The 20,186-nt window shown below is 41.0% G+C and overlaps 1 protein-coding gene across 1 annotated transcript; it reads left to right on the top strand.

Annotated features, from left to right (window-relative positions):
- Positions 1-283: 283 nt before the first annotated feature.
- KCNG4 (potassium voltage-gated channel modifier subfamily G member 4) lies at positions 284-19,481 on the top strand. The gene is made up of 2 exons (XM_026060265.1): positions 284-1,033; positions 18,696-19,481. The coding sequence occupies exons 1-2, from the start codon at positions 284-286 to the stop codon at positions 19,479-19,481; spliced, it is 1,536 nt and encodes a 511-aa protein (XP_025916050.1).
- Positions 19,482-20,186: the final 705 nt, after the last annotated feature.

The raw sequence follows: 20,186 nt of genomic DNA, 5'->3' as shown, positions 1-20,186 counted from the left end.
CTGAATGAGGCTTTAGCCTTTCCCCGTGTCTGTGTGTTGCCAGACAACCAATCGCACTGCAAAGCAAATTGCATTCACAGCCTGCAGAGCTCAGGAAGGAGCAYAGAGGTGACTTTTACTTACCAACAGGCACTCACTAATTTTGTCATTTAGGAAAGTAGCCTGAAACACCCTTTCTCTTGCAATAACCTCTACTATGTTTTCTCCTCCTTCCTGTATCTTTTGGCTGACAGATAACCCTGGTCTGATGCCATTTCGGATGTCCCAGTGAGAACTCTTAGAGATGCCTATTCTCTCAGGAGGCAGCGACCAAGACTACAGTAACATTAGCTACACTTCTTGTAATTCTCTGAGCCATTTCTTTCCTGTCTCCGTTGAAACCCCTTCCGTCAAAGGGGTCCATTACCAAAGAGCCAGGAGGATTTACCATCCTGATCAAGTCTCTGCAGTCGATCTAAAGACAGAGATTATGATAAATGTTGGAGGAATCAAATACCTGCTACCCTGGAGTACTTTAGATGAATTTCCCCTGACCAGACTGAGCAAACTAAAGTTTTGCAGCAGCTATGAAGAAATTATACAGCTGTGTGACGATTATGACGAAGACACCCAAGAGTTCTTCTTTGACAGGAACCCCAATGCTTTTGGGATGATTGTCAGCTTCCTAGCAGCAGGGAAGCTGATGCTCTTAAGAGACATGTGTGCCTTGTCTTTTCAGGAGGAGCTGAGATACTGGGGGATTGAGGAATCCAACCTGGAGAACTGCTGCTTTCGAAAACTATTTCAAAGACTGCAGGAGCTGGCTGAGATACGCAAAGAGGAGGAGCTCCGGAAGAGCAAAGAAGCTGCGTGTGTTTTGGATGAGAAAACCAAATTCGGACAGTTTATGAACAGACTCAGAGATATGGTAGAAAATCCCCAGTCAGGACTTCCAGGCAAAGTCTTTGCTTGTCTCTCCATTCTCTTTGTGGCCACCACAGCTATAAGCCTTTGTGTTAGCACAATGCCAGATTTAAGAGCCGAAGAAGACAGGGTAAGTAAGTCCCTTTTWAACTAGTCTTACAACCCTCTTTAAATCTACTACAGAATTACAAGAAACTTGCCTGCCCTGTTAGGTATACATCATTAAAAAAAGCTAAAAAAGATACAGAAAATCCATAGGAATGACGTTCAAAACTRCTTCTGGTAATGAAATGGTCTATAGCAAAAAAATGCAATAATGGCTTAAATTACTTTTGTCAGTTTCAAAGTGATATTCGGTTAAAAAATAATGCTAATTCTATTAATTGTCAGCTAAAATACAGGAAAGACCTTCTGGACAGAACAGATATTTCAGCTCTATAATACAGCATTGCTCTTCCTTTCTAAGAAACAGCACTTGCTAGTGAAAGTTATTAAATTAACTTGTTAGCTCTGAGACTCTCAAACTCACACTGTGGAGTTTTCTCTTCATCAGGCTTTACCCTCTAGTTATCAGCAATCTCTTGTTCGGACATGTCAGCTAAAGAAACATTTTCCCCTGACATCTTTATTTTTTAAAATAGCTGGATGTCTTCCCTTGTGATAATTCTGCCATAGAAGGATTTTAGGAGGAAAAAATATTCATTAATTTTTCCCCCAGAATAATGTTGCAGTTAAATAGCTGCGCAAAGATTAAAGGATGAGAGATATATGAACTATTTTGACAGAAACTTATATTCAAAGCTGGGCCTCCAAAACCAAAATTTTATGTCTACAGAATTCTGTACTTGCCCATATATGTATTTTTTGTAGGACCAATGCCAAATACTAGCTGAAAATGAACAGCTAACCACATATAAACTCTCTTCAAGAAAATCATCTGAAGTAATTCAGGGCAAATAAGTCAAGCCTGTATCATACAAGAAGGATCCTTTCTATAACATCATATTGAGCATTTCAGTGTTTTAAAGATTTGTCATTCTAACAAGACAATGGAGGAAACTAACAATTCAAAATTCTTTCAGACGTAATAAGGTCCAAATTAATCAAATAACCTTAGATTGATCTCCCTAATGACTTCTTCGGTTCATTTGTAAACTGCCCTTCCCAAAGTGTGCAAGAAGCTCTGGTTAAATAAATTCCTGCCCCAGTCACTGCTATAAGACAAGACACTCTTCAGAGTCTTGTATATTGATGAATAAAACTGTTTTTACATTTATAGCGCAGCATGATATGCACAACACAAAAATCTGTGTACATTTTATTGCTCAAGCAGTAATTCAAAGAAGCGCAGAATGCAGTCACGGTGAAGATATGTCATGGTATTTGATGTCTTTCAATAAAACTAATGATTGCACAGAGGGCTGAAATTGAAGATCATTCCCTGTTCCATTTAACCCCTTGAATATTAACTTACATTTCCAAAGGAGGACTATTACGTTTCAGTAGTAAGTCTGGTGCTTTTAAAATCCTCTACAGATATTACTTTAGGAAGGAAAAACTGTTACAATACTTCTTCCAAGGAAGCCTTTTTAAATACTGAGCATCCCTCTTACAATTAGATGTGAAAACAGCACCAACTCTCCTCTAGGAAGTGCTTCCTACTAACTTTGTTTAGGGAAGTAACCCCATGTATCTGATCTTAATTTTCAACCCACTGCAGGAAAAGCTTTTATCAATATTTTTTCATGAAAAAGGAGAACCACATAATGGTTCAGATCTCAGCTTAATATAATAAGTTGTGTGTTTTAAAAATAATTAACCATATTTTAGAAAGGGAAGAATCTTCAGTGTTAAAAACATATCTGGTAACTGAAAYGCAGCTGCTTCACAGTCCCTGGATTTTCTATAAAACACAGACGACATCATTACCACTTAGAGATCTGCATAAATCTCACTACTTTAAAAACAAGCAAACTGGATTTAAACAAGCTCAAAAGCAAGAMTGTTTAGAGTGCAGAGGAGAGGATGAAGGATGAACTTGAGCAAAGGACCACATTAGTCCTAATAGTAGGAAACATTACATAATTTACACCTACAGCACCCATCTAACACACTTTGTCATTGTGTCCCAGGAGCATAGAACAGAGTATTGAAAATCCAATTTTCTGAGTCATTTAAAATTAGAAAAAGCATAAGAAAGCATAAGCAGATAGAGGAGACTGAACACTCATGGGCTGCAGAGAAGCAGAGAACGTGAACAGCGAAATATTTTCCATTCCTAAACTCTCAGGCTGCARCACCCAAGATCTCCTCACTGGGACCTCAAAAGAGTATTTTAGCTAGAACTGGCCAGAGAACTCATATAACTTAATCGACTAAAAATACTGCTTCTTGATTGTGGCTGAATCATACCCACGCAAACTGCAGTTCTCCTAAACTGATTTGTAACTCAGAACTGCTCCCTGGCTGACCTCTGCAAATGAGCCCAGGACGGGGACACGTTTACCAGCAGCCTGGGACAGGCACCCARCAGGGGAAACGCTGGCTCTGGGGGCTGACCATGAAGGCCACACGACAGCCTTTTGCCCAGTGACTAGAAACAGGGAAACTCCTTCAGTYGAGTTTCTGGGGTTAACCAGGAACAACCTGTAACTCCACACCCGCCTTCGAAGATGCYCCAACCTGAGGTTTATTCGTTTCTGGAGTTACAGCTGGCTACACCTCCGTGCAGGAACGTGCAACCAGGTCCTGCAAGGATCCATCTTCCAGTGTCGCTACCACTGGAAACAGAATTTATCCATTCTGAAGCATGAAGAAAAAGGGCTTTACCTCTGCTGCATATGTACCACTCCAGGCTCCTTTCTCCCATCATCACAGCCACACTATGAGAGTAAGAACCGGCTGCATTTCAGCTGCGGGAGAAGAAAAGAAAAGAAGTAGGGAAAAATACTACAAGGTCACTTCTGCTCCACTCGGAGGCTTGGCTGTTCCCACCGGCAGGCATGCGATCGCTTGTGCTTTCGGCCGCCGGCGAGCCCGGGCTGCTGTGAGGAGCAAACGGGAGCCCTTGCCGGCACCGCTGCCGGGGAAGCGATGGAGCGAGGGCGAGGAGCCGAGGGCAGAGCAGCCGCATCCATGGGGGAAGCCCAGTTGCCCTGGCAACACGAGGGCCGCCAGGAGCCACCTCCGGGGCACGGCGGCGGGCGAGGGGGGGCTAGCGCCAGGGCGGGAACCCGGCCGAAGGTAAAACGAGCAGGCGACGATAAATCATACGGGGCACGTCCCCTAGAATACTTCGGACGGCGCTTAGAAACCTCACCCTTAGAGATATGAAAGCAAAACGGAGCCAGACGGGCAAGCGGTTCCGCRCCTATATAAAGCAACCCAGCGTGTCGTGGATCCAAGCCCCAGGGAACGGCCCCGGGCTGAGGAATCGCCCAAAAACCGGCCCAGAAATTCCTGCCGAGCGCTAGCGAGCTCCAGGTCAGTCCCCGGGGCCTGCCCACGGGATGGATGTACAAACGGACTTACCGCACGCAGTGCCGACGGGACCCGTCAACAACAAATTAGGTCATTTGGGGATAAAACAACTGAAAATTCACACCCTCCAGCGGCAATACAGCCTTCCCTCGGATATTTGCAGCCATTCTTTATGAAGAGCAAACTGTCATCAGCAAGGAAGCAGATATAAGCGTATCACCAAAAGGCAGCGACGGAGGGACGCAGCGGTGCGGGGAAAGCAGAGGGGTATCTGCAGGCGAGGGGCTCCGTTGGTCGCTCCTGGCTGAACGGGAAGCGTAACAGCACGGCAGGTCCGAACCCGGGAACGCACGTGTAGAATAAGGAAGTCCGAATGACAAATCCACAAACATTTCCCTCCGGTGAAGGAACCGCGATCAGCCCGTTAGAGACGAGCCACAAGTCCCACCTCAGGGTTACAAGCAGGATCCGAACTCGGAGGGGCAGAGGAGCAACTGAAATAGTCACTGCTCRGCGCACGCGATCCAAAGGAGAAAGATCCTCACACCATGGAAAGCTGGAATAAAACCACCGCAGATGGGCCTGGGCAGGGCCACTATCTGCTTTGAAGCACCCTCGGGATTTTCTTTCGGAAGAAATACTTCTTTTAATGAGTCCTTAAGCTTGGCATCCTCAGGAACAATCATTCAGCAGAAAGGACACAACAAGGTCTTTTCTTCAAGAAAGCCAAGTAAATTAAGATTAGGGAAAAAAAAAGCAAAAAAAGCAAACCCAGACATTTCCATTCCCTGTCCCTCAGCACTGGCAACAACCAAATCTCTTTCTCCTGGTGTGGAAGGCAAGCTAGCCGAGCTCCCAGCAAACCACATTTACGTGATTTCACATGGCCCTGGTTAAGAGAGAAGGAAATGTCTATCCTCAGTTCTCCCTCTACTATCCAGCGACCAGTGAGGGGTCAGGCCTGGTTACTATCAATTTTTGCATTTGCTCTTTAACCGACCTTGAGAAGCTTGTAATTGCTTCATGTATTGTATATAATCTAATGAAACATAACCAACACATATGTTGCGACCAGTATTGTCAGGCCTATGATCTTACCTTGAAACTGAGAATACCCATTTTTTAAAGCTCCAGTTTCTAGGGTCATTTGATTAAGAGCAAATCAAATTCCTTCTAAAAAAATAAGTTTTTAGCCTCTGATTGCACAGAGAATCCAGAAAACATGCACAAAGGAAAAACACCCAGTAGATACATAACACGCAGAATCTTTTTTGAAATGATTTTTCATTCTGCATCATAATTTTTGGGGCCCTGACTTATGTTTTTTCAGTGTTTAATGTCGCTGATGCTGTCTGTATCATACTGAAAACAGTCTGTTTGGCCTGTTCACTAGAAGAAGCTGCAGAGAAAAGCATTTTTTTTAAAAGTGGAGTTATGATACTTTAAAGGGGAAAAGATCATTTATTGGGCTTCCTGTGAAGAGAAAGAAAATCAAACAAGATATTTGTTTCATCCGGATTACTATCTCCACAGCTAAACGTGATAATTATGAAAGTTCACATTGACTTCTCTTTAACCAGTTCAGTATGTTAAGGTATGTTTGCAAGAGATATATCCTTAGTATTCAACCTATTAAATCCATTCCAAACACATTATAGCATAACGCTCCAACCCTGCCCATAACCCACAGATAATGTCAAACAYCTCTAGTGCATTTACTAAAGGAAAATCTGGAGAACTTGGAGTAACTGGAGGAGATAATAATCCATATGAAAGTGCCCCTGAGAGGTGTGTAAAACCAGTCCTACAGCTCACATATTCTGCAAAGATAAGCCTCTTCATCAAAGTGTAATTTGGCCAAGTGGTAGAAGCAATCACCTTTGCTAAATTGGATATGACAGTCAGGTTTTGACAAATACTGCTGGCTACCTTTTTTATAGCTTTTAAATAACGGGGTCTAAATATTGATCAAAAAAAAATTTTTCTAGCTGGTTAGCCAGGGCAAAATGATTCCTGATGAATAATATCTTTTTCAATGAGTAGTTCAGAGTAGTATTAATGAAGCAGGGCACTGCTCAGAATGTATCTGAAAAGCAGGGGTGTTTGACRCTAACTCTATGTTCAGACTTATCTTCTAATATAAGGCATACATCTCACAAAGCGTGGCACAGAATGACATGTTCAACTGCCAAGAGATTCATGAAGTTCTGACTTTCAGAAACACTTCTAACACTCATTTAAAAATGTAAGACTATAAAGGCATATATGTATATGCCTCTCTATAAATACATTGGTATATAYATGTATATAAAACCTGAAATTACTTGGAAGAAAATAAAGCTGGATGAGCTTTGGTTTTACTGCATCTGCTCAGTACATTTTTCTGGGTTCTTATCTGAATAATTAYTGTGGACACTCACTTTCCCAACTCATCTAGTACAATTCTGATTTCTTCCAACCATTTTGGTCAGAAGTTAAAATATTGCAGCATTTTAAAGTATGAAAATGTGTTTCACTGAAGCACCAAAAAACTTGCAATCTACTAGGTGCACACAGCACAGTAGAATCCAGCTACCTTATTTACATCATGGATTGAATTAATTAAATTAATATAATCTGGAGAAAGATAGAAGAAATAGAAGTATAGTTTAAGAAAACCTATGGATGCGAAAAATCAGAAACCGGAACACTCAAGTCTGGGACTTTGATAAATACAGGTTATTGCTTTATGGGACATGCCTTTTTTGAGGTTTGCATATACATACAGTAATGTCCAATGCTCTGACCTTGAAACTGGACTGTAACATTAAGACTCTCATTAAATAGTTGCAAATTGCTAGCAACTGTTTTGCAGGGAGAGCTAATCCAAGCATCCACAAACAAAAGCACATATTTCAACATTAAATCTAATTTGTACAACATTGGTGGAGTTTACAGTACTTACCTGCTCTACAAAACCAAAGGGGGGGGGGAATCAGTGGGAGGCAGGTGCTGCTGAACATCTGTGTCTCAGCTTACCCCTGCTGCCACACAGAACAATTTTCTTTTAAAAGTCTGGACACTCTGTTTCAGTGAGTAAATGRATTCTGCATGGTTTTCAAATGCTGGCCCTGCCAGCGCAAGGTCCAGCATTCAGAAAGCACAATTAGACATTATTAGTTTGCCTTATGTCCACCCAGCTTTGGCTGCAGCCCAACAGCAGTAAGTCTCCTGGCTTTGCACGCTACCCTGAGGGAACACCCAGCTGTTGTAGCTGCTCCGCAACGGGCAGTCAATCAATTGCAATTCCGTGTGCTAGCAAATGTGTCCTTTTCTGGCAATCATGCTTCCTTTTCTCTTTTTGCTGCTTTTAAGTTTGTAATATCTACAATGGGAAAACAGTCCTGTTCACTTTCTCCACTTGAGTTATCTCAAGGGGTTCAGCAGGGATGGTTACTTAATAAAAACCTCCTTTGAGATGATGGGTGTTTCCTCAGTGGCACTCTGTCTTTGGAGAATGCCATTTGGAGTCAATGCTCCCTCTGAGTTCATAGCAATGATGCATCAAGTATTAAAAATAAACCACCATCCAGATTTGCATGTGCTTTACAATTCCTCCTCAAATATGACACTCTCCATTCTACTACTACAAGTAAATTTAGAGACTGGTATTTTAATTCTGAAGGGGTTTGAGCAGATTTCATTGCTCATTTCATTGCAGCCTCAGGGCTATGAAAKGCATATGTTGTGTTTACTGCCACAGTATCTGCTTCTCAACCATATTTTGGACCCCACTGTACACGTACACTCTGCACTATACAGTTACAGTAACAGGTAGTCTCTGCTCCAAAGAACTTACAGTGCAGCCACAAAAGAAGCAGAAAAGAAACAAGAACAGGGCAAATGACTTGACCAGCAGCAAATCTGGAAATTGAAGATCTTTCTTCAGAGTCTCTGACAAATACCTTGTTTGTTTGACTGTGTTGTTCCTCACAATTGCAAACTGAAGTCCACTAAATTTCTTATTGGAAAAACAAAAAAAAGATTTCACCTCTTTCTCCCAACCCAAACATTTCAGGGTCACCTCTCCAATTGGTTTAAATCAGTATCMCTTCCTCAAATTCATCAGACTGATTCTCACAGAGGTAGCAGAATAAGTACCCAAGCTTAAAACATAATTGAAATATTTTATTTTAGTTACATTTCTTCCCCAGAGGAGATAATAATGTGTTGGATACAGAGATAATAATTTCCCTTTCTCTATGTTCTTTCTAATGTCCACATTAATATAAACCCAATATTAGTTCAGTTTCCTCGAATGTACTAGTTGCAGCAATTGTTTTCACAAGTCCAGATTTCTTTCCCCTAAAGCAAAGTGAGTGGGAAATGGTGGTGTGATCAGAATACACAGCACTCCTTTAACAAGCTCATCATTCTGTAAATCAGGTTACAGTCTCCCTCTCCGTAGGCAGTAAACCTTTCCATTTTATTGCATCGGGTCTGTAACCATAAATCCAATAATGGAGTGATCCATAACATGGGGTTTTCAAGTTCTCCCTGACCATCATTTGATTCAATGGAGCATGGTTTAATTATTCAGATAATAGCAGCAACGCAGTCATGATGATTCAGCAGCACCTGCGGCACTGCAGTTAGATCCTCACAGCTCCAGGTATGGAGGAAACACTTACTAACACATACTAACCAAATTGCCATTTTGCAGCCAAAATGGATGTCTCCCCTGCACCTGTTCATTTCCTGCCACAGACTGGCATGAGGAGATCTGGGGAGCCCGTTAGGTATCTCGGTTCCCTATGCAAAGGTCTTGATTTGTCTCTTCTCCACCCTAACCACACTCTCTTGACTTTTTGACTCACTCTGTAGACCCGCTATCTTGGATTGTGGGGAGGCTGGAGTAAGAACTGAAGCTGAATTTTTTCACTAGTAGCTTGTATTTTATCCCACAGAGGGAATTCTCTGGGGAGAAGCTATAGGTTAGGATGCAGTCCCCAGGAATAGGCTTCAGAAGTGCGTGAGGCTGGACAACAACATCCTGCCCAAGAAGTAAGTCAACCTGGGGCTTGGAGAGGAAACTTTCTGTGGGAGTTTTACTTCTAAATCCTCCATGTACCAGGCTGAATGTTTTTTATCTGAGTGGACCAAAAGGCCAGACAGCAAGAAGACCAACCTTGCTGAGATAAGCCTCCATTACATGTTGGATAGCAGGCAGTCCATACAAGCAGGCAGCAGGCAGGTTCTACTTTTCTTTAACAGCCAATAGCCACAAAACAGAATGATCCCACCTGCTGGCGTTTCTGTGGGCCCTGGCCTCACTCCACAAAACTGTGTGTGGGTCTGAGCAGTAACGGACAGTATTGGAATGTACCAAATAAAATCTGGAAATGCCAGGGAAAGTTCAGCAGATGTCAGYTGTGACCTTGTATCAACCGTGCTGCCAGGCCCTGAGGTTCTGGGTGGAAAAATGATATTCCAGCAGCCTATGCTTCATTTGCTGGGTGCAAGGCAGGCCCAGATCCTGCCTTTCAGTATTTAGAGAGACTCTCCTTTAGGACTCCATAGGAGTCTGAATCAAGAAGAGTCAAGCATATTGTTTGAGTTTCCTCCCCGCTTTCTTTTGAGTGCCTTTGTTCAGTATCTTTCTGGAGACCTTCTGAAATTGGGTGACTAAACATCAAAACAGCCTTTACTCAGAAGCAATCACTTCTGCACCTAGGGTGGATCTAGCTGGGAAGAGCTTTCATATCCTTGCTGTCTGTCACTCATTTGTTTAAAGATGATGAGCCAGCTGGTTTCCCTAAATATGCCTCCGGGAATAACAGCGTTTGCATACAGTGATTCCATCACAACTTCTTGCTGAGTTCAAGGACTTTTATCAGCATTGCTTCACAAATAATACTACTTGCCTTTCTCATAAGTATACTGTATAAACAAGCTGTTTCAAGGCTTAATCTTGATAAAGCAACATATGCATGTATTGCTAATGTATAAGTTGCTTCCACTATAAAGCTTTAGAAAACATTGCTCTTTGTAGGGATGGATGTGATTCTGAAATAAATCATATATTGATCTAGCAGTAGATATTAGCAAAGTATTACATAATCATTGATGCAACCTTGGCCATTTAACTAGGAAATAGATGATCTTACACAAGAAATAACTTAAAATCTGCTAACATCACCATGAACAGTGTTCAGTGGCAAACATAAAAGGAGATCATGAGGAATGCTGCAGATTCACCTTTCCTGTACTTCAGACTCCACCCTATTTATATACCTGTGTGAAATTCCAATTTACACACCACAGAAAAGAGGCTCAGATTGCTGCCAATGAACTTCCAAGGAGACTCAGTAATACCAAGGGCAGAAAATTGGTACTGCAGTTGCTGCAGCAGAGCTGCAGCACTGCACTTCTAATATAATGGGAATAACAGGACATTTTCCCATTTTTCCTCAGATTAAGAACAAGTTTGCATGCCTCTGATGCTTTCAGATAGTTTAAATCCCCTTTTTTACCCCTCCAGAAAACACTTATAAAGGATTTATTTGTTTGGTTAGGCTTTTTTTTTTTTTTTTTTTTTTTTTTTTTTTTTAAGAATCAGTAATACGACATGAAGTATCCATGCCCACAATGTAGAGCAGGTGGGGATATAATACTCTTCTTCAGAAAAGTGCCAAACTTTGCTAGTCTGCTGGTAAGCAGCCAGCTATTACTTAACCATCAGAATTGTGCCACCAATTTCCACAGTGCTCTACAAAGGATTACAAAGAACAGATCTGTTCCAAATGATACTGGTAAGGCAGCCAGAGGTAAAACCTGAGATCCTGTTTCAAATTCAGGAAAAATGTCCTTTGTATCAATGTGCAACATAACCTTCAACTGCTAACAATCCAGACAGACTCAGGTTCAAATATGCAGAATCCCCAGATTATATTATAAGAAGATCATACTGGAGTGTGCAATGTGCAAAATACAAATTCTTACTTTGTGTTTGCTTCAGCATTTATTAAAAAACACCTTACAATGGGCTAAAGGGTAAATATCCACTTCAAAAGGTCCTGGGGAAAGTCTTCAGCAGTAGGAAGTTGATTGGCAGATAAGAAGGTAATGATTCAGAACAGGTTTTTCATAGCATATTTCAGTTATAAGTGTCTTAGAGCGCAACCAAGTGGGCCACAAAATGGTAATCAGAGAAACAGACTCTGAAGCTATGAGGACTGTTCCTTGCTATTCTCATCAAGTTATCTATAAATGAGTTCCAGATAAGGAGAAAATTTATTATTATGAATATGTAACAAACTATATTGCATCTGAAAACAGAGGTGGATGGATAAGGTATATATATTCCCCAAGGGGGAAATACCGATTCAGTCTCCCTGGGCATYGCTGCAATTATTGATGCATACAAAAATATTATTTCCAGTGGATCAGATTTATGTCCCTTGTAAAATGGGATAGTGCAGCATAATTCCAAGATCTGGTTTTGTTTATTACCCTACATGTCATTATGTCTTAACTAATGTTCATGGTAAGCCAAGAGGGCACTGGGCCAGGAAATGTATCTTATTTATCTTGCAAGCCGCACATATCTCTTTAGTTTATTTAGCTTGAGTTCACAGTTAGTAAGTTCTGTAAACTCACACATGCATTTGAGGTCTCAGATTCAGCTGACACACAGTACCCGGGCTAGTCATAGTCTCAGAGGTGCTGAAATCACGAACGGAATCACACAGAATCACAGAATGGTTGAGGTTGGCAGGGACCTYTGGAGATCATCTAGTCCAACCCCCTTTCTCAAGCAGGGTCACCTACAGCATGTTGCCTAGGATTGTGTCCAGGTGGTTTTTGAATATCTCCAAGGATGGAGAGTCTACAACCTCTCTGGGCAACCCGTTCCAGTGCTCCGTCACCCTCACAGTAAAGAAGTTTTTCCTCATGTTCAGACGGAGCTTCCTGTGTTTCCGTTTGTGCCCGTTGCCTCTCGTCCTATCGCTGGGCACCACTGAGAAGAGTCTGATCCCATCCTCTTTACACCCTCTCTTCAGATACTTATAGACATTGATAGGATCCCCCCTCAGTCTGCTCTTCTCCAGGCTGAACAGGCCCAGCTCTCTCAGCCTTTCCTCATATGAGAGATGCTCCAGTCCCTTAATCATTTTAGCAGCCCTTCGCTGGACTCATTCCAGTAGCTCCATGTCTCTCCTGTATTGGGGAGCCCAGAATTGGACACAGTACTATAGATGTGGCCTCATCAGGGCTTAGTATCCTCTTGAAAAAGGTACTGGATGACAACTACAGTAAAACTTACCAGCATCAAAAAGTTTCTCTTAATTAGAAATATTACATTCTAATCATTGGCCCTACATGGATCCAATYTGCTTACACATTTATGAGGAGCGTACACTAAAAAGGCAAAATGTATTGAATTGCTGATTATAAACTGACTATACATCTGACTATATGAATCTATAGTTCACCTACTTTGAAACTGCAGTCCCAGTCCCTTTCGTCTCAAAAAGGAAAAGGTCCAGAGACAGGCAAAGAGGGTGGAATTGCTTCGTACAAGCAATGACTACGGCAGGCAGAGCTCTTCAGAGTGGGAACAAGCTGACTGCAGGGGGCTACGACAGAGGTCTGCAAAATTGCAAATAGCAGGAACTGAGTGGATCAACTAATCAACATCCCTTCCAAAACGACAGCTAAGGGGCATCAGATGAAACGAGCAGGAACCTAGCTCAAAACAAATGAAAAGAGGTGAGTCTCTATGCAATAGGCTGTAAACAAAAGAATGGCCAACTTTACGGTAGAGAAATTCAGTTACAGGCTTAGCTCAGGCTTACACAAGCACCATGCTTGGCTCAGGAAGTTCTTGAACTGAAAACAGTTAGAGGCTGGGAGATAGAGATGTGCCCGTTATCACTCTTCCTTGGGCATTTGTGCTTCCTTAGGCTGTTGGAATAGGACATTGGGCTAACTGGACTCAGTACAGCTATTCTCACATTTTATTGGGATCCTATTTTTTGATATCCAAAGGAAAGTTAATAAAAGCATCCTAAAATGAGCAACTTTACGGTATCACTATAAACATTCCAACACRTATGAGAACCCATAAAATGAACCAACACCTTATACGGTGGAAGGAAGTAGTGAAAAGGAAGCAGGAATTGCTTATTATCTCTGGTGGTACAAAGCTTTAGTACAGCTTTGGTGGTACGGCCACCAAAAGGTGGTTTGAGGTGGTTTATGAATTTAGGAAATCACTTAGTATTTCAGCCATCAGGCTCAGTATATATCTTTTTATATACAAATCAGTGTTTCCTTCACTGCTGAGCCAAATTTTTTTTCCACAGGTAACATCAATACCAGGAAGTTGTTTTATTATATTTATATCATACTTTGTAGAATTTCAGCTAGACACAAGTTCCATAAATCCTGATAAATTCTGGTATTGTTCAAAAGTAAATCTGCAGGATGAATAAGGTATGAAGAATTAGCTGCTCACATGAGCTCAACTTTATTCTAACTGCTCTCTCATCAGAGCCGATGACAGTTTGAGTACTGATTGCTACTACAATAGATACAAAACATCTCAGAGGGCTTTGCTGAAAAACCCACCCAACGTATTTTATGGTCAGTTTTATGTAAGACCTGATCATTTCCTCATGTTCACAGCCAACACCATATTTGCTTAGAGCTACACCATGATACTTTGGGTGCAAAAATGCAGACAGTATGTGAAGGAATTCAGGGACAAACTGGACTCAAAGATTAGAAAATAAAAGCTCAGAATTTTGCTCTAGTTACTGGCAAGGCCAAGAGAGGGATTTTTTTCCATTTGGTTTTGTTTTGGCAGCTACTGATCGCTGGAATTTCCCAAATGTGTTTGCTTTGATCAGCAAGGGGAAAGATATATAAGCTCCCATGGCACAGAAACTGCTTTATTGACCATTTATGCAAAACACGTTTCACGGATCAGAGTACTTGGCCTACAATTGCATTGTCAGCACTTGATACTCAGGACACTCAGGATGGGATCTTAGGCGTCTCACCTCTAGATCATTGCTAGCTGTCCTTCACCAGTTTACTGAAAGTAGCTGGCATCTGATGACAAGTTAGTGACAACAACAAATTTGAAATTTACCACTGACATAAAGGTGTCCATATTTTGGTAAATATATAGTATTTAAATCAGTGTGTTATTCTGCCTGTTCTTTGGACATTAGTTGTATATGGAATAAGAAACACTGAAGTCTGAAACCATCAGAAATACTGGGAGAGGTTTGGTATTTAATTTTTCCTTTTCTTAAAAGTTTTCCTTTTGTTACCTCCTTAAGGAAAATATTTCCTTAAATATTTTCCTTTCCTCAAATATTGGCTTTGGTATTTAATATTTCCTCTTTTACCCTCTTACCATTCCAATATTTGCTACTTTTGAGTAGGATGTTCAAAGGATCTGCTATCTTGAATAAGATTGATGTTAGAGAGGAATATCATCCATAAACCATGTCACTTATATTACATACTATATACAAGCATTCCTAATAGATAAAACATTCACATATGAACTCACTGAATGAAATTTATCTCCCAGTGTGAAATTAATGAGCACGTTCTCATTAAATACTATAGAGCCAGGTTTTTACACTTCATTTCCAGACATTCATGACAGAGAAATGAGCAGACAGAAAGAGAGGCTTGGAAGTGTCTGACAGACGTCGTATATGGACTGACTAAATACGGGTGCACATCTACACTAGGCTGCGGAGTGAAATAGCCCTGCTGCGAGATGATAACCCGGCTGCACTATTTCTAGGGCTCAGGTGAGCCGTCTCCTCATACAGAACTGCGCTGGGCTGTGTGGATATACCCATTGCCTCCGAGAGAAACAGAGCTGCCTTTGCTGCATGCCTTCCCGTAGTGTAGGCATGCCTGAAGCAAACACGTCCTTTTTCTCTCTCTCATCAGAAGAAAACGAAGCACAGAATTGCATTGCATGAGTCACGGAGTCAGAAATCGTGATATTCTCACTCTTTTGTTTGCTACAGCAAAAAAAAAAAGAGACTGTTTTTTTCTTACACAGTTTCTAAAATGTCTTTTGCAAGTACCTGGGAAAGAAAGCACGCTAATAGGAGAGAACTCACCATCTCTTCCATCCACACCCCCAACTATGCACACAGGCGAAATAAAATACACAGTAACATCCCAGAAAGTTTGAATCAAAAGATGTTATTCTGAAAAATGAAATATGCATTTAGGAAGCTGATTGCACAGATTGCTTTCTCTAAATATATATGACTTTTCATGGGGATTACTGAGGCAAAAAAYCCCTCCCAAATCAGTCTTTACAATGTTACACCTTGAAATTTCATATTCAATTAGAAAGATAGCTTAGATCTTAATCGTTAAAATTCCCAACAAACAAAATTTCTTTTTTGTATTTTCCAAGGAAGGAAGAATTGTGAAAGCAACAAGATGATCTGAGAGCAATGTCACCTGTAGAAGTTTTTATTGTAGAACTGGTCGTAAATGTATAAAGGCAAATAAAGTAGCAGATGCGCTGGAAATTCAGTCCAGTTAACAAAAAATAAAATAAATCTTCATGGAAATAATGAATAATTCATAGGACACATCACTAGAGTGATCACAGGCAGGTAGAGTCCAGGCTGCACGGYAAAAATAATTTACAACTCAGAAAAAGTGAACACTGTATAACATGATTGCTGATTACAAGCGATCTTACAAGCCAAGTCAGCAACTCTGCAAACATCAGCGCGCTCTAGGCACTGCCACGGCAATGGCTTCAAATGCAGCTACAAGCTGATCCTCTCCGCATAGCTCTAGCAGGGCAGAGGCTTCGTTCCCTTTTGAGATGTTTACTTTAAGAGACAAATTATGATCATGACAGTGTACATTGCAGAAAAAGGAAAAAGCCCCAAACAGTGCTACAGAGCTAAATCGGTCCAAGGGACAGATGGGCCAAAACACACAGGGAAGGGATATGTTGCCATTTTACTTAGGAGGTAGTCTCAGGTAGCCAATGACTGTACCAGGTGACAACTGCAGAGCTACACGATATAAATACTGCTTGAACAAAAGACTTACTATCTCCTACRAATATCAGTAATTCTGTCACAAGGGACAGTCAAAAACCAACATCAGTTAACCTCTGCATTGCTTCATGAACACTGGTAGTAGGTTTAATTAGTAGCAGAGGTATGAGTTTTCCATGCGGTACTTAATATTGCTTGTGAAATTTGGCTGAGAATGGATGACRCTGTATCAGGAACTGTTCCTAGCCTAATTTCAGAGACAGGCTATCAGGAAAGACRCATACAGCAGCCTTTACTTTGTTGCACAGAGTTTACCAAAAACCCATTCAAGAACCAAGAGTCTGCAGTTATTCCTGAATACCACATGGCCACTCTGCTCCCCAAAAAGGARGCTCTATCTCTGCACAGATCCTCCTTTACCCTTCCTGATTCTGCCTGATCTTCTGTGGTTGTGAGCATCTCACAGATGCAAGTCACTATCCCCTGTTCAGCGAGCATAAAAGAAGATGCTTTATTCTTCCCAAGCCTCTGTGTATCAAAGTTCCAGCCGGGAAGAGCTATTTGCTAAACATTAATTTTCAAGCAACTTAAGTATATAAAATGAAATTGCTCCCTTAAAACTATGGTTTTCTGAAACATGGAGTGATGCCCCATACTCTAATTTCAGTCTGGAATTTCAAAGGATAATGACAATAATCTATTAATCCACTTCTCTGSTTTCCATTTATGGCTGTATCCAGGATTCATGGGACAGGAAGAGATTTCTCATCTCCATTAAAAATTTAAACCCTGTATACTTCAGATACCTACATTTTGATTCTGTGCTCAGGGCTGCTTCAGAGTCAGCCAAAGTCCATGAAAGATTCCAGCTGACTTGAACTGGTTTTGGATTAGACCTGTAATCCAAATACTTGCATCAACGCAAGTTCTTCATTTAAATAATGGCATGCCACTGTGAAAACATCATGCAAGTACCTCTTAGGTGGTGTTCTTCAGTAAACTTGCTCAAAATGCTTAAATGAAAAAAACAGTCCAATCACAAGAGAAGGTCTCTTAAGAACATATTGATTTTCCTTATAAGTTCGGGAATGTATTTATCAATAGGATGGATAGGGTGTGTAAGAAGGCAGTGATATCAGCATTTAAAACTAATGAGTGCTTTTCAGGAGGAGGTGTTTCAGCTGCTAAGCAGTACATGCTGCTTTAATTGTTGCTTTTTTGTCTCATATAAAGCAAAAAATGGTGAGCAGTACCTGTTTCACTTCCAACCAATTGCAATATAGCGAGCAGGCACCGCGAATATGAAGGCAGCAGTACATACACCTCATTCACTGCACCAGACGCGACCACTTGTTGGTTGTCTCTCTGGCTGGTTCCCTAGTGGCTCCCCATATGCTGCTCATCACTTAAGGACAAAGCTCAATGTATTCTCTTGCTTACCCAAATAATCACGAGCTAATTTACATTTGCCTCCTCATTTCACTGGAATAGGCCAAAAGAAGTTTCATCTTTTAAGTTCAGCTCAGGAAAATAAAAAATGGGCATCCAAGGTAGCTGAACTAATGCAATTCCTTTGATTACAAAGATCAGAAAGTATTGCTAAAAGCAGGTGGCCTCAATACTGTGAAAGGATTCTTCAAGGCAAGTTTCACCTGCCAGATGGGTATTTATTTTCCTTTAGACTGTAATTATYGTAAAACATTTGCATGTACAGAAAAAAAAAAGATTTGTATGGGCATAACTGAGCCAAGGATTCAGATGACTTAATGAGTATCTCTGAACCACTTCTAATTGCACCAGAGTACAAAGCATTTGTGCAAGCACCATACACTGAACAGCACCAGAAGTTTGCAGAGACATTCACACATTAGTCTGTCATTGCAAGAGAAATTACTTTCTRTGCAGACTTACAAATCAGTCAAGTTTAAATTAATTTCTGTTTGAGAGCTGAAAGTGGGACTTATTTGTGACTTACAGCCTGTGTACTGAGACTTTACACAGAGAAGAATTTCATTCATTTGTACTGGAAGAAGCAACATAATAAAATAAGCAAAAGTTATATCAGTTCGTTCAGRTATTTCATGCACTTATTACCTTTTACAGACTACTGAAAGATGGCTGCCATACCATCACACCTGCTAGCTGGAATTTGTTTATTTCTGATACTGGTGACTCAAGTAGATGCATGTTTCTTCTTCCTTAATGTTTTTGGATGCTGGTTCACAGACTGTTCTTTTATTTAATTCTCTTTTTGTTTTGTGTCAGGGCGAGTGTTCCCAGAAGTGCTATTACATCTTCGTCATAGAGACCATCTGTGTGGCTTGGTTTTCCCTGGAGTTCTGCCTCCGATTTATTCAGGCAAGGAGCAAGTGTCAGTTCTTCAAAGGGCCCCTAAATATCATTGACTTCTTGGCTATTTCACCCTATTATGTTTCCCTCATCCTGGCAGATGATGACTCAAATGAGGAGGCTGAGAGGCCAAGCAGCAACACATATTTGGAGAAGGTTGGTTTGGTGCTACGGGTTTTACGTGCCTTGAGGATCTTGTACGTAATGCGCCTTGCCCGGCACTCCTTGGGCTTGCAGACTTTGGGCCTCACGGTTCGGAGATGCACGCGGGAATTTGGCCTGCTTTTGCTCTTCTTATGCGTGGCTGTCACTCTATTTTCTCCGTTGGTCTATCTTGCTGAGAATGAATCTGGGAAGGTGCTTGAATTTACAAGCATCCCTGCCTCTTACTGGTGGGCCATCATTTCAATGACCACTGTGGGGTATGGAGACATGGTACCACGGAGCGTACCGGGCCAGATGGTGGCTCTGAGCAGCATCCTCAGTGGGATTCTCATTATGTCTTTTCCTGCAACATCAATATTCCACACTTTCTCCCATTCCTACTCAGAGCTGAGAAAGGAACACGAACGATTGCAGTCTCGGCTAAACAGAATAAAAGATGCCAATCACTCTGGAGAAAGCGACACCTTCAATGAGACAGACAGCCTGATCCTGGAGGAGCCAGTATCACCGATCAAATACATTTACACAGGGAACTAAACCTTGCTGTAAACCATTCCCAAGAACAAGAATAGGAATATACACATATGTATGTCAATGTAATACAAAGCAAAGCAACAACATAGGTTACGATGCAATTTTTCTCTTCTGACATAGGTATAATAAAAGCAGTCAAGCCAACTCAGCTAGCTCCAACACATCATTATGGAGTTGAAGGTTCTGAGAATGTCAAAAGTCAGAGTTTATTCAACAGTAAATACTCATTCTTCGCTATGACTAATGATAATACTCAACTTTGTCTCTGCCAGTTATGTATCTTGCTGAATACCTAATACTGAATGAGTAACAAACAAAACAGCTTCTGTTGGCACAAACACACTTGTTATTTTATTTGCCTTCGAGTTTTCAATGTTCTTTGCAATTAACACCTTGAGCCAAGCATTAGAACGGAGTCTTTCAGGGCTATGCACCAGTGTTGTTTTTACAATGCTTATCAACCAGGCATACAGAAGGATCTTTAATACAAATATGCATTCTATATCTAAAGCCACTAAAAAGTTCAAAATAAAAGCACTATATGAAAGCTTTCAAAGTTTGCCTGCAGTCAGATGACCAACCTATAAATAACAAATTGCACTGCTGTTGTACATTACTACATAGTGTTTGCAAGAGAATTTGCTTGAAATGCGGTTGCAAACTGTAAACATTTCATACCAGATAGCAAAAGTTTTAAAATTTCTTTTT

The sequence above is a fragment of the Apteryx rowi genome, unplaced genomic scaffold (assembly GCF_003343035.1).
Source record: "Apteryx rowi isolate R43461 unplaced genomic scaffold, aptRow1 scaffold_1, whole genome shotgun sequence".
In the NCBI taxonomy this organism is placed as follows: Eukaryota; Metazoa; Chordata; class Aves; order Apterygiformes; family Apterygidae; genus Apteryx; species Apteryx rowi.
This window is presented reverse-complemented; position numbering and strand designations above follow the sequence as displayed.

What these genes read in the sequence shown, in the direction of transcription:
- KCNG4 (XM_026060265.1), top strand. Translation starts at nt 284, where the DNA reads ATGCCTATTCTCTCAGGAGGCAGCGACCAAGACTACAGTAACATTAGC. An exon ending in TAAGAGCCGAAGAAGACAGG is followed by an intron (nt 1,034 to 18,695) that starts GTAAGTAAGTCC and finishes GTTTTGTGTCAG; the next exon opens with GGCGAGTGTTCCCAGAAGTG.